This window comes from Hippocampus zosterae, chromosome 12, assembly GCF_025434085.1.
Source record: "Hippocampus zosterae strain Florida chromosome 12, ASM2543408v3, whole genome shotgun sequence".
Lineage (NCBI taxonomy): Eukaryota > Metazoa > Chordata > Actinopteri > Syngnathiformes > Syngnathidae > Hippocampus > Hippocampus zosterae.
In genome coordinates this window covers 18,026,510-18,041,345 of record NC_067462.1, presented here as the reverse complement: position 1 = coordinate 18,041,345, position 14,836 = coordinate 18,026,510, and the positions used below count along the sequence as shown (strand labels likewise).

At 42.9% G+C, this 14,836-nt stretch overlaps 1 protein-coding gene across 2 annotated transcripts in view; it reads left to right on the top strand.

Moving 5' to 3' along the window:
* Window positions 1-14,836, top strand: part of kalrna (kalirin RhoGEF kinase a) — a 161,393-nt gene that overhangs the window by 133,353 nt on the left and 13,204 nt on the right. For both annotated transcript variants that reach the window (XM_052082949.1, XM_052082948.1), the window contains 10 exons: window positions 20-89; window positions 161-247; window positions 2,518-2,610; window positions 2,684-2,734; window positions 2,857-2,934; window positions 3,220-3,405; window positions 3,823-3,994; window positions 4,088-4,296; window positions 6,060-6,346; window positions 13,269-13,434. In XM_052082949.1, the coding sequence (XP_051938909.1) occupies window positions 20-89; window positions 161-247; window positions 2,518-2,610; window positions 2,684-2,734; window positions 2,857-2,934; window positions 3,220-3,405; window positions 3,823-3,994; window positions 4,088-4,296; window positions 6,060-6,346; window positions 13,269-13,434 (1,399 nt within the window). The remainder of the gene's footprint in view (window positions 1-19; window positions 90-160; window positions 248-2,517; window positions 2,611-2,683; window positions 2,735-2,856; window positions 2,935-3,219; window positions 3,406-3,822; window positions 3,995-4,087; window positions 4,297-6,059; window positions 6,347-13,268; window positions 13,435-14,836) is intronic.

Here is a 14,836-nt window from a genome sequence, read left to right as displayed (position 1 = left end):
TGCTGCTCTGTGCTGGCAGCTTCTTTGTAGGAGAGTTGGAGAAATGTCTGGACGACCACGAGCACCTCGCTGAGCTCTTCATCAAACATGTGAGTGAGGAGGCTTTTGCACTCCGTGGGTACCTGCTAAACTTTGGTTGGTATTGTTTTTAATTTCCTAGGAGAGAAGACTGCACATGTATGTGATCTACTGTCAGAACAAACCCAAGTCTGAGTTCATCGTAGCAGAATATGACAATTATTTTGACGTAAGTTACGTTTTATACTCTGGTTCACAAGACACAATGATTGCATGTTTTGTGACACACCTCTGGCCTCATGAATGGACAAAAAAAATTTCCACAGACACACTCAGATTTTATATAAAGTCTTCCATAAAGAGTAGAAGCTGCACACTCTTCACTACCCTTCTGTCTTTCTGTTCTTTTGTTAATATATTGCAAAGTATACTGTATGCCATGGACAGCGACATGATTTTGCACATTGACCCTCCAACATTCATCCAATGTACCGTATTTTCCGCACTATAAGGCGCACCATTTTCTTAAAAGCTCACAGCGCGCCTTTTAAATCCGGTGTGCCTTGTGTATGGTCATTATGGTAATATGTCAACCCCAAGATGGCTCCTTGCTGGAGACATGCTTACAATGTTATAATGTCTTTGTCCGTCTCCGTGCCTTCTCTTTTCCCATTCGACTCGAGAGGCATTCATGACTGCCTCCGAAAAACGTAAATTAACATTCCTTCAATAAAACTACGAAAACTGAAAATAATGCATCAAAACAGAAAATCAAGCAAGGAAATCACAAAATAAATTCTGTAGCCCCTTGACAGAATTTATTTTCCTCGTTTGTGAATACAGTAAACAATAAAGGAATAAATAACACTTCTGAGACAGTCCAGTCTCCTACATTTTACTGACATCTGATCGTTCTGTGTGAGCTACGCTCAAGGAAATGCTAAGACAAATTCTGAAGGAGGGCTAAAGAATTTATTTTGTGATTTCCTCGCTTTATTTTCTGTTTTGATGCATTATTTTCAATTTTTATAGTTTCATTGAAGTAATCGTTAATTTACGTTTTTCGCAGGTGGTGATGAACGCCTCTCATATCGAACAGAAGGAGCATATCTCCATCTAGTGGATGCATTGTACATTGCGCTTTATAATCCAGTGCGTCCAATATATGAAAAAAATTACTAAATATGCCGTTCATTGAAGGTGCACCTCATAATCGAGTGCACCTTTTAGTGCGGAAAATACTGTCCATCATATCAAATGCAAATATCAACAGAATACAATTATCTGCAACTCATGTTTAACCTATATTTAATTGAATACACGACAAGTACATGATATTTAATGTTCAAACTGATAACAAAAAGCAGGTGGCAAAAAAGACAAAGAAAGTTGAAGAATTCTTATCAAGCGCCTGTTTGTAACAACAAACAACAAGTGAACAGGCTAACTGGGATTAATTCAGGACCTTCCCTGAATTGCTTAGTCATTCACAAGCAAAGATGAGACGAGTGTCACCCCTTTGTGAACTACGTGAGAAAATAGTCAAACAGTTTAGGATAATGTTCCTCAGTGTACTTGTGAAAACCAATGTCAATCAATGCAGTTAAGCTCTACATCCACAAGTGTAACTTACAACCTGTCGATGCAATGCAAAAGCCATTTATCAACCACACCCAGAAACGGCGCCGGCTTCTCTGGACCTGATCTCATCTAACATGGACTGATGCAAAGTGGAAAAGTGTTCTGTGGTCTGACAAGTACACATTTTCAATTGTTTGGGGGAATTGTGGACGTCGTGTCCTCCGGGCCAAAGAGGAAAAGAACCATTCGGACTGTTATGGACCCAAAGTTCAAAAGCCAGCATCAGTGGTGCTGTGGGGCTGTGTTAGCATCAATGGCATGGGTAACTTGCACATCCGTGAAGGCTTCATTAATGGTGAAAGGTACATACAGGTATTGGAGAAACATATGCTGCCACCCGAGCAAAGTCTTTTTCATGGACGGCCCAACATAATTTCAGCTAGACAATGTCAGACCACATTCTGCACGTGTTCCAACAGTGTGGCGTCATAATCAAAGAGTGCGGGAACAAGACAGGCCTGCCTGCAGTCCAGACCCGTCTCCCATATGAAAATGTGTGCCGCATTATGAAGTGTAAAATACGAGCATGAAACTGAGACCCTGAACTGAAGCTTAAATCAAGCAAGAGTCCACATACAAACTTTCAACAATTAACAAACTCAATTCCTAAACCTTTATTGGATGTTGTTTAAAAAAAAAAAAAACAAGGGTGACGTAACAGTTTTTTGGGAATGTGTTGTAGCCAAATCATTGTATTCTGTTTTGATTTGTTTTACACAACCTTCCCAACTTAATTAGAAATGGCTTTGTACTTCATTCTTCCCCCATTGTTTGATATCATAACCATAATTGTTTACTCACGATTCAGGGTTTACTTAACTCAATTAGGGTTGAGGGCCTTTTTTCTTCTCCTTGCAGGGAGTCCAGCAGGACATTCAGTCCCGGTTGACAATTAGCGACTTCCTTATCAAACCAATCCAAAGAATCACCAAATACCAGCTGCTACTGAAGGTATGTGATCAGATCTGTACTTGTTACCAGTGGAGACTTCGTATTTTCATGTCATGCCATAAATTCCTCATAGGATTTCCTGAAGTACAGCTCAAAGGCAGGAATGGACTGTGAACAAATCGAGGTAAAACGACTTAAACTTACTCGCACTGGGACAGAAATATCTTTATCTTTTGCATTATTGCAGTTCACACTGTCTCAAAACAGCACCTCTTGATGTCCGATCATTGTGTCTTTCTCTGACAGCAAGCAGTGGATTTGATGTCTCAGGTTCCCAAATTATGTAACGACATGATGAACTTAGGTCGGCTACAAGGATACGAGGTACGTTTGTTTTACCAGGAACCGAATATACGGTAAAGCCAATGGATAGAGAGAATATTGTAGAGAAAAATATTGCCCACAACACTGTACTACTGGTACTTTTTACCCTGAATGTGCTCAACTATCCCTTCATGGGTAATGCAATAGAAATGTATTTAAAATAATGTTTTTGTGTGTCTACGACCTTTGAACATATGCTTGAAACCTTCAGACATTGCGTACCAGAAGAGCATGCGGTCACCACTAAGTGATGACTGAGTTTTAACCACTAATGTCCCTGCCTAGGGCAAGCTAACCAATCAGGGCAAGCTGCTGCAGCAGGAGACTTTCTTCGTGACCGAGCAGGATCCCGGCGTCTTGTCGCGCTCGAAAGAACGGCGCGTGTTCCTCTTTGAGCAGATCGTCATCTTCAGTGAGCTGCTCAGGAAAGGCTCGTCCACGCCCGGATACCAGTTCAAAAAGAGCATCAAGGTACCCGACCCAAGGCATACGCCGTAACTCCAGCAACTGTATCAAACTGTGGGAAAAGGCCGGACAAAAACTGTATTTAAGAGGGCTGAGAGACAGAAATTCACATAATAATGCCGTTGCATGTAATATAAACTTAGTGACGGCTATGTTTTGTATGATAAAAGGAGCAACATTTTGACATCTCGGCTCACATGCAGGACAATGTTTGCTCTCACTCCGCGAGCTGTTAGCAAGAAGTGCTAATAGCTGATTCTCAAGCAGCATTATTCTAAAAAAAGTGACGCTTGATCAACTAAAATGCAAAGCACCCAAAACAAATATATATTTGCTATTTTAGTGTTTAGGCTTGTCAACTGTATCTTTCGGCGTTCAAATATACAAAGGACTTTCTAGTAGTAATGACGGTTTTCACTACAGGTGTCCTTCTTGGGTCTAGAGGAGAGCGCGGACAACGATCCGTGTAAGTTCGTATTGTCGTGTCGCGGCTCGTCGGAGCATTTCACCCTGCAAGCGGCCAACGTTGACATCAAGCAGGTCTGGGTCAGACACATCAAGGCACTCCTGGATGCTCAAAACAACTTTCTGTCCGGTGAGACTAGAACACTCACATTCAGATGATCCCTGAGCTTTTTAAACCAAGTGGTCATGATTCGTTGCTACCATTTCGTGTCCTCCACCGCAGCACTCGTGTCTCCCATCGAGTATCATCAGAAGCGCGGCGGCACCTCGTCTCTTACCAGAAACCGCTCGACCGCCAGCAATCGTTCAAGCACGCCTTGTCACAGCCGGCCCTCGTCGGCGGTTGGCCTCGGCGAAAAGGAGAGTGAGAGAGGACGCAGCCAGTTGACAGCATCGACTTCCAATGGCGGCACATCGTGTTTCGACTCTAGGGTGAGTCGTGTTTATGCGCTCAATAAACCATTGTTTTACCTCCACCAGTATTTTTCATCACCACTTGTTAATTAGCACAATGACCTTTTTCTTTGTAATGTATCGATGCCACTACTCGATCTATCCATCCATCCGTGTTCTAATCCGCTAGAGCCTATCCTAACTGTCTTGGGGCAGTAGGTGGTGTCTACCCTGAACTGATTGCCAATCAATTGCAGGGCACAAATAGACAAATAACCATTCGTCACCTTGGGACAACTTTGAGTGTTCCATTAAACGGCCATGTGTGTTTTTGAAATTTGGGAGTACCCTGAAAAAAGCCACACAGGCACGGGAGACCATACAAACTCCACACAGGAATCAAAACTACGACCTCTACACTGTGAGGCAGACATGCAAACCAGTCAACTACCGTATTGGCCCAATTATAAGACGATCTTTTTTTGCATTGAAATAAGACTGAAAAAGTGTGGGTGGTCTTATATTCACGGTCTAGATATTATACCCATTCACGACGCTAGATGACGCCAAATATCATTGAAGCGAATGCTTAACTTGACTCCCCAGGCCAAAGTGAACCCCTGTCACGAGGAAGAAAAATAAAAAATAGCGGTAAGAAAGAAAAGAAGAAAATAATAGAAGAGATAACAGAAAATGGAGAAACGTAGTGACAATCTGTAGAAAAGTTGGTCGAAGATCGGCCAGGTTAACCAGCAGCTGAGGAGAAGTTATGATGTCATTTACATTTCAAAAACCAGAAGCCATTCATTTACGAATGTGATTGCACTTTAGTTGACATATTTAAATGTTCAGATATTAAAATTTGAATGAGGCAAAATAACGTGCTTTTTCTCTCAAATATATTGTTATAATCAATTGTTTCAGATGTACTGTAATTGTTTTCTGGATAAAAATTAATTTGGTGTTCAAAAAGTCTTTTTTCAAACTTTAATCTTGAAAAAGAGGGGGTCGTCTTATATTCAGGGCCGTCTTACATTCGGGCCAATACGATATTTTGCCGCTCTACTACTTGATGTTTATGTTTTTATTTTTTTCCATTGGCAAAACCATGTACCGGTACTATTTTTAGTAAAGCAAACTTATACACAATTGTGATATAGAAAATGTTTTTATAAGGCTTGAAACTGAAAAGCTGTGATTGGCTGGCAACCCATTGAGTGTATACCCTGCCTACTGCCTGATGACGGCTGGGTTAGGCTCTAGCATGCCCGTATCACTCATGAGGAGAAGTGGATTAAAAAATGGATGGATGGATCAAACTGAAAAGTTTGATCCATCAAAAAAAGCAAAACTCACCTGCGTGCTTGGGAGTGATATAATGGCCTAGCATCTGTTCCTTGTCAAGCGCCACAACGTAAGCACTTCCTTTTGTCACCTCTGTTCTCAAATGCCATAGATAAAGGCGTTTAAAAAACAACTATGCATGCATGTGGGTTGTTTCAGGTGTTAGGCAAATGTAAACACTGTGATATTGGAGATGGATATCATGCGAATATATGTATAGAAACATACAGGGCGCTTAGACCTGCAATTTAAAGAATGCTGACAAATTTTGCTGCTCTTCCTCCTCCTCCTCTACCTTGAACACTCCCCCCCACCTTACCCCACCTCAGGACGGCGTCTGTAATGGCATCCCAGCCATCCGCGCCGTCGTCCAGCCCTCGTAGCCATACCCTATAACCTTGTCCTCCTCTTTTCCTCCATGCGCTACCCATCCTTGTCGCCATCCTCATCTTCCTCAGGAGAGCGACAGCGGCTGCTGCAACGGCGCCTCTTCTACCATGCGCGTCGCTCAGAGCTACTCGGCGCTCAAGGAGAACGAGATATGCGTGAGTCAGGGCGAGATGGTGCAGGTCCTAGCGACCAATCAGCAGAACATGTACCTCGTTTACCGGCCCGCCGACAGCCAGTCGCCCGCCGCTGAGGGCTGGGTGCCCGGGCACGTCTTGGGCCCCGCCCACAAGCCCTTAAAAGACTCCTCCTCCGCCACGTCCTTCTCTGCGGCAGTGGCCGACGCCAACAACATCAAGTAAGTCCCAGGCCCACCCCCCACCACCACCAGCACCACCACAGCACTTGTTTACCCGCAACACTTGGATGGGATCGGATGGCCTGTTGCCCACAGTGACGCTTTTTGACTCACTGGCCGACAACAAACTCTAGTGCTAGTATCTCGTAGCTGATCTGGAATGTGGAGCTTCAAAACCGGACTTATTTCAGTTCTTAACAACCCTGCTTTTTTCCTTTTTTCTTTTTTGTTCTTGTTGATGCTTGTTTTCTCCTGTTTGTTTGAATTTTTTGTTGTTCTTGTTTTTTTTGTTGGGGGTTTGGAGAAAAAAAAGGACTAGGTTCTCCGCACTGGAGATTTCTGTTGTTGTCTGTGGCAATCTTTAAACTATTTGTGTTAACCCCCTTGTTGCCTAGTTATAATAATTAATTATTAGTTTTATTTGATGGACAAAATTGGATCCTTTTCCTTCTCCATGTTGATTTTTGTTGTTTAATATGTTGGTAGTTCACTGTACAAATATGTCTCAACTGAGGCTCTAGAGCATTCCTGTTTATAAAAAAACAAACAAACAAACAGAAAAAAAAACAAAGACGGAAAATCCTTTTTGCACTATTTAAGAAAAATATGAAGTCAAGCTGTGCAATATGTTTTTCGTCAAAATGGCCACGGGCAGTAGTGTACTGTTGCTAGTTTCAAAGAAGAAGAATTTTAAATGTATTTTAATTTTGTAAAATAAAACCTTTTGGGGGGAGCATGTGTAGCAAAAAAAAGCAAACGTGGCGGGAGAAGTTTTACTTCTGCGCAGATGGAGGCGACGGACAGTTTGTAGTTTTTAACATTTTGTAAATAAACTACAAGAGCCAACATGCAGCAAACATGACTAGTCTGCGACTTCCTTTCTATTTCATGTCCTGTAGGTTTGCCGATTGAAAAAAATGTCATCTTTATTAAACTATTAAAAAAACATTTTATACCATTTTTATCACCCATATTATTTATTTTTTTGTAAGTTTTTACTAACATCAACGGTTTGCAACTCCACAGATGGTTTGGTGTCTGACAGACTTTTTTATTGTGTATACATAGAGTCAAACAGAAATAAGAACTGTGAACCATTTGCTATTTTTTATCATCAAAATGTTCTGCATGACGGTATATGGAATTCTATATACAAAAGTCCATTATAAACCACTCATCAACACTTATGTAGTTTGAAATATTATTTAAGGTTTTTAATGAATGGCAATGTTGGAAGACGTGATGGGATAAAAAGTTCCACCACTGCAAAAAATAAAATATATATTCCGGTATTCTATATTAGTCATTAAAAAAAGTGGACTTGCATGTTATTGCTGTCCACGGAATGGTATCGCCAAATTTTACAATTTTTATTGAGAGCACAGATGAAAAAAATGGCGTGGTTTGTGGTGAGGTTTTGTATGAAAACAAAAAAATGATTTGGTTTGATAGCGATAATACAAATTCTGAATGAGCCGAGGTTCGAAAATTATTATTTGTGACTCTTTGGTGCCATCAGTGGTTGATTGAGAAAAAAGGTAAACGTCACTTCTAATATCTTCTTTCTTCCCCAATACTTACATTTTATCATTGTCAACAATAAAGAGTGACCAGTGACTGTCCCTCCCCCTTTTCTCATGCATTAATGCAGTTTGGCTGCATTGTCAGGACTCCGTGTCACCTCTTCGAGTACGGCAACACACATTTTAGTCCCCGCTTATGCGTCACATGAGCAATAGAACTACTGCTAGAAAGAAACAACAACATCATCATCAAATTCTTTTCTGCCAAATAGAATCACATTTGCACCACATTTTCCAATGTACGGTACATTTTTTATTTTCAATTGAAGTCATCAAAAAGTATTCGATTGAATTGTATTATTTATTACCATTGTTTGGTAATATTTTTCACTCTTATACATTATGTTAATATAGAGGTCATGTACTTTATTTTGTATTATTTAATTGACATATTTGATTAATCTGTGCTAATGTTATTTGATTTTTGTTTTAATATACTGTATGATTTCATATTTTAGTCAAGTCAACCTGATTTTTCGGCCGGGACTAGATACAGTAAAGTGGGGGATAATTTTTAGACCCACCCGTGATAAAAATCTGCAATATTTGAGACCATATAAAAGCACATACTTCAGTTTTCCTATTCCTATTTTCCAATTCAACTCATTAAAATACAATTAAATCTGAAAAAGCCATTTTAAAAAAAACATAAGTTTTCTTTTGTGCCTCTTTTCAGTTTCTTGTTCCCACATTTCTCCAAACAAAATGTAAAGAATGCTTGGCCTGAGAAATGGACTTCCTGAGTACTTACTTTTCTCCATATATTTGATGTTATATATATATATATATATATATATATATATATATATTCATATATATATATATATATATATATATATATATATATATATTGCTTTTTTGACCCAACTTGAGCACTGGCAGCGGCTGGATAGCTCAGTTGGTAAGGCATCGGTTTGGCATACGGGAGACGGTGGTTCGAATCCCGCTTGGGGCAAAAAAAAAAAAAATGAGCACATACACCATCCAGTGTGGGTCCTTGGGCAAGATCCTTCACGCTAATGCCTACCTCATACAATGATGAGAGACAATAAAACGAATGACATGCCGGCTCAGACGTCGCCCGGCCAAACAAGGTCTGCGTCAGGTGCTGGGGAACCAGAGCACCTTGATGAAAAATGGGCTACTGGAACAAAGCGGAGATGGGCGAGATGCGATAACATGGCTCTGTTGGAATGCTACTACTCAAGCAACCCTAGTCGGAGGGGTTACATGCAGAGAATGTGGGCTAAATGGTTACTTCGAAACCCACAGTCACGGTTGACCGCGAAACAACTAGTAGCTCAGTGTTCCAACATCCACAAACGGCAACTGCTGTCACAACTTGAGATTGATGAGGTACAACGCAGGTTCCATGGTGAAGGGCCCCAGGCTGCCAGATCAGAGGAGGAGGTCATACAAGAGATTGGGAGGCAAGCCCCAATGAATGCAGATGATGAGATTGGGTGGCCAGCCCCAATGAATGAAATGCTGAGCGAGGCAGCAACTGACCTGAAAGCTAAGATCATGGCGAGAATGAAAGCTGGGCAACCTAGAAACCGATTACAACGGCTATGTGAAGTACCATCTGAAAGTCTCATAGAAAGTGTGAATGCAGCACTGAGGGCGATCCCTACCGTAACGATCACAGAAACCAATGAGCTGATATACGCTTCAGCATCAGTGATCCTGGAGACTCTGGGCTATAAGAGCAACCATGGGAGCCATGAGATACGTTACCCACCATGGAAAAGACGGTTGGAGGCTAAGATCAAGGCGGCCCGGAAAGATGTGAGTCAATTGACGGAGGCCCAGAGAGGTGTGATGAAAAGGCCGATACCCGAGAGGTACATCCAGATGACCATACCTGAAGCACTCGAAACTGCCAAACAAAGGCTCCAAGCCTTGTCCAGTCGCCTAAAGCGGTACACGAAAGAGAATGAGGCCAGACGAATAAACAGGCTGTTCGCAACACAACCTGCGAAAGTGTACGCTCAGTGGCAGGGTCCTAACAACAGAGCTGACCCACCAAGACTGGAAACTGAAAGGTACTGGAAAGGCATATGGGAGAAGGAGGTTGCACATAACAGCAGTGCACAATGGCTGGTGACCCTGAGAGAGGAGCACAGCAACCTCCCTGAACAGAACCCAGTTACCATAACAGTGGCAGACATACAGGAAAGAGTCTCAGATATGAAGAACTGGACAGCACCAGGCCCGGACATGGTCCACACCTACTGGCTAAAGAGACTCACAGCACTCCATGAGCGCCTAGCAGTACAAATGAACCAGCTGCTGAGGGATGGGACTCACCCAGAATGGCTAACCGAAGGGCGAACGATCCTGATCATGAAGGATCCCTCGAAGGGTGCAGCCCCATCCAACTATCGGCCAATAACCTGTCTCTCCACAACATGGAAGCTCATGTCAGGCATCATTGCGGCTAAGATAAGTGGACACATGGATCAATACATGAACGAAGCGCAGAAGGGCATTGGTAGGGATACCAGAGGAGCCAAACATCAGCTCCTGGTTGACAGAACAGTCGCACAAGACTGCAGGTCCCGACGTACCAACCTGTGCACAGCTTGGATTGATTACAAGAAAGCCTATGACTCGATGCCACATACATGGATCACTGAATGCTTGGAGTTGTATAAGGTGAACAGGACCCTAAGAGCCTTCGTTGCGAACTCGATGAGGATGTGGAAAACCACACTTGAAGCCAATGGCAAGCCACTTACCCAAGTGTCCATCAAATGTGGCATATACCAAGGTGATGCACTCTCCCCACTGCTGTTCTGCATAGGACTGAACCCCCTAAGCCAAGTAATCACCAAGACAGGCTATGGATACCGCCTCAGAAATGGAGCTACAATCAGTCACCTCCTCTACATGGATGACATAAAGCTGTATGCTAAGAGCGAAAGGGACATAGATTCCCTGATCCACACAACCAGGATCTACAGCAGCGACATCGGGATGTCATTCGGGCTTGAGAAATGTAGTCGGATGGTGACTAAGAGAGGAAGGTTAGTCCGCACTGAAGGGGTCTCACTCCCTGAAGGAACAATAGCAGACATTGAGGATAGCTACAAGTACCTTGGTATACCACAAGCCAATGGCAACCTCGAACTGGCAACAAGGAAAGCGGCTACGGCCAAATACCTCCAGCGAGTGAGGCAAGTCCTAAGAAGCCAGCTCAGTGGCAAGAATAAGACCCGGGCAATAAACAGCTATGCCCTGCCAGTGATCAGATACCCTGCAGGAATAATAAGGTGGCCAAAGGAAGAGATTCAGACCACGGACGTTAAGACCTGAAAGCTCCTAACCATGCATGGAGGGTTCCATCCCAAATCCAGCACCCTGAGACTGTACGCAAGCCGAAAGGAAGGAGGCCGGGGACTAGTGAGTGTGAGAGCCACTGTCCAGGATGAAACATCCAAGCTCCATGAATACATCAAGGAGAAGGCTCAAACGGATGACGTACTCAGAGAATGTCTCAGACAATGGGGAACAGAAGATGAGGCGCTGGAAGAGGGACCATCATGGGAGGACAAGCCCCTACACGGGATGTACCACCGGACCATAACTGAAGTGGCTGATCTCAAGAAGTCCTATCAGTGGCTAGAGAGGGCTGGCCTGAAGGACAGCACAGAGGCACTCATCCTGGCTGCTCAGGAGCAGGCCTTGAGAACCAGAGCCATCGAGGCCCAGATATACCACACCAGACAAGACCCAAGGTGTAGGTTGTGCAAAGAGGCACCTGAGACGATCCAACACATAACTGCAGGGTGTAAGGTGCTGGCAGGAAAAGCCTACATGGAACGCCATAACCAGGTGGCTGGCATAGTCTACCGAAACATCTGTGCGGAGTATGGATTGGAAACCCCAAGGTCAAAATGGGAAACACCACAGAAGGTGGTGGAGAATGACAGAGCGAAGATCCTGTGGGACTTCCAGATCCAGACTGACAAGATGGTAATGGCGAACCAACCAGATATCGTGATCATAGATAAAGGGCAGAGGAAAGCCGTTGTAGTGGATGTAGCGGTCCCAAGTGATGGAAACATCAGGAAGAAGGAACATGAGAAACTCGAGAAATACCAAGGGCTCAGAGAGGAGCTGGAGAGAGCCTGGAAGGTAAAGGTGACAGTCGTGCCTGTGGTGGTCGGAGCACTCGGGGCAGTGACCCCCAAACTAGATGAGTGGTTGCAACAGATCCCGGGAACAACATCGGACATCTCAGTCCAGAAATGTGCAGTGCTGGGAACAGCAAGGATACTGCGCAGAACCCTCAAGCTTCCTGGCCTCTGGTAGAGGACCCGAGCTGAATGAGGGACGGACACCACCCGAGGGGTGAGATGAGGATTTTTTTTTTTTTTTTTTTGCAGTGGTTAGCGCGTCGACTTCACAATGCAGAGATTCAATTCCAGCTCTAGCCACCCTGTGTGGAGTTTTCCTCTCCGGGCCTGAGTGGGTTTTCTCCGGGTACTCCAGTTTCCCCCCACATTCCGAAAACATGCATGGCAGGCTGATTGACCACTCTAAATTGTCCCTTAGTGTGAGTGTGGTGCCCAAAGACAGCTGGGATAAGCTCCAGCACCCCCCGCGACCCGAGTGACGATCAAGCGATTGGAGAGAGAGAGAGAGAGAGAGAGAGAGAGAGAGAGAGAGAGAGAGAGAGAGACCATCAAGATTGTTCCTCATTTTAAATGTCCAAAGGATTTGTGTCTCCCGTAAAGTTTCTTTGATGAAATAGGTTCAAATAGTGCATTAGCTCCCAACACCAATGTAATACATCCCTCTCTCCTCCCTTGCCACACTGTGATTGTGCCAGTGACAGACTAAATATGGAATACAGTATATGAAAACGAAATGTTGCCTAATGCCGGAGAATTATGATCAGTCGTCACCAAAATTCAAGAAGGCCTGTCTTCCATTCAAAATGTGTGGATGAAGCGCAAAGTATGACAATGGAGAGCCCTAGACAAATAAGTAAATAAATGACATGTATGAGTTTGAACGTTAAATATCTTGCCTTGGTAGCGTATTCAATTGAATATTGGTGGAAAAGGATTTGTAAATCTTTCTGTTTTGATTCACATTTGACAAAAGCTTCCAATTTCACATGAATTGGGATTTGTATTTCTTACAAATTCATGTGGCATCATCTCCACTTTAACACTTAATAATGCATGCATAGTAATGTTCTGTATATGTTTACAATCTGTTTTTGTGTTAAAAGAGTGATGTCACCCTACGCAGCCCAAACCCGATGGTTACGCCAGCGGGCTCATCTGTGACCTGCCGTTGACATGTTCTGTTCCTGTACCGTACAGGAAGTCTCTGTCATGGAACACGCTGCGTGCTAGGAAGCGCGCCGAAGCCAAAGACTTCTCGGTGTTGGGAGTCAGAGGTCAGGAGAATGGCCTCCTACGTAAGACAAAAGAAACCACGCCCTCTCCCCCGCTGCTCGCCTCCCCTGTTTCCAGGGCGAAGGGCAAAGTGAGTAACGGCGACGAGCGCCTGTCGCCTGCCTGCCCCTGAGCACACTATTCACAAAAAGTTCGGGATATTCCGCTTTCGAGTGAAATGTCAAAATTAAACTCCAGTAAAGGTATTTGTTCATCATGAATTTTCTACCGAAAGCAGAATAATGCAAACTTCTTGTGAGTTACATTTAAACACCTAATGTTGTGGCCCATGAGTTTTTTTGCTAACACGTGTGCGTGTCTATGTGCGCATGTTTGCGGTGTGACCCCACAATGACTAAGCGGAGCTTTTCTGCTCAACCCCATGACAATGGTTCTCAACCAGGTATTAGCATTAACTTTGCTAGCGTGAAATCAACGTCATTTTTTTTCCAATTGAAAAATTGCAACGTCGCTATTTGTCCTTTGTCTGCTGTGTTGATTTTTAATTTTTTTTACTTGATGGGATTCAAATAGAATGTGTTGTTAAGTCGGATAACTAGTCCAACAGAATCAGAAATAACTTACTTGACTGTGCTAATGTTGCTGTAAATGCTCATTCATTCTGTTCGTTATTTAAGAAAGTCAGATTTTAATAGACAGGGCAGTTGAGAACCACTGAATTTCTATGTTACATTTTTTTCCCCCAAATTTATTGTCCTTAGATGCAACGGTTTAAAAAAATAATAAAGAACAAAGTTAACAGATTTGACGTGACATAAAAATGGTGCATTCAAATCAGCTAAATATAAAATATGGTCAACAATTTCATTTTGTATTTAATATTTCCCAACCTTGAATAAACTGTGAAACGTTTTTTTTTTTTTTTCGCTTTGTCTCGTTTGAAATTTCTGTCACCGTGCATGGCTACTTGTGAAAGACTTCATGATGAGCTACTTCACTAAGTTTTGGTTTTGGTAGTTGTTTTTTTGGGACTAACACATGAGTGAGTACAATTTCTATCATAATTTTTATGTAAAACATCATCCTGTAGACCAGTGGTTCTTTTTTCAATGATGCAAATAACCCCCCCACACACACCACCGGGAAATATGTTTTCAGCCAAGTAGCCCCTAACCCGGGGGTCGGCAACACGCGGCTCCACAGCCGCATGCGGCTCTTTAGCGACATCTCGTGGCTCCCTGGAGCTTTATAAAAAATGTTTGAAAATGGAAAAACATGTTGATAGGCTAATATAGCTCAAATAGACATAGGTACATGTTTCAGCTCCAAAAAAGGAGAGCTGTGGTGTTGGTTTTTTAAAACGTATACTTTATTTATGCTTTTAACAGTCTCAACAAACAGACACGTCTGCGTCCGACTCCGTGCCTCCTCTCTTCTTGTTCGACTCAAGACAGCCTCTGAAAAAGGGAAATTAATGATCACTTCACTGATAATAATAATAATAATAATACATTTTATTTACAAGCGCCTTT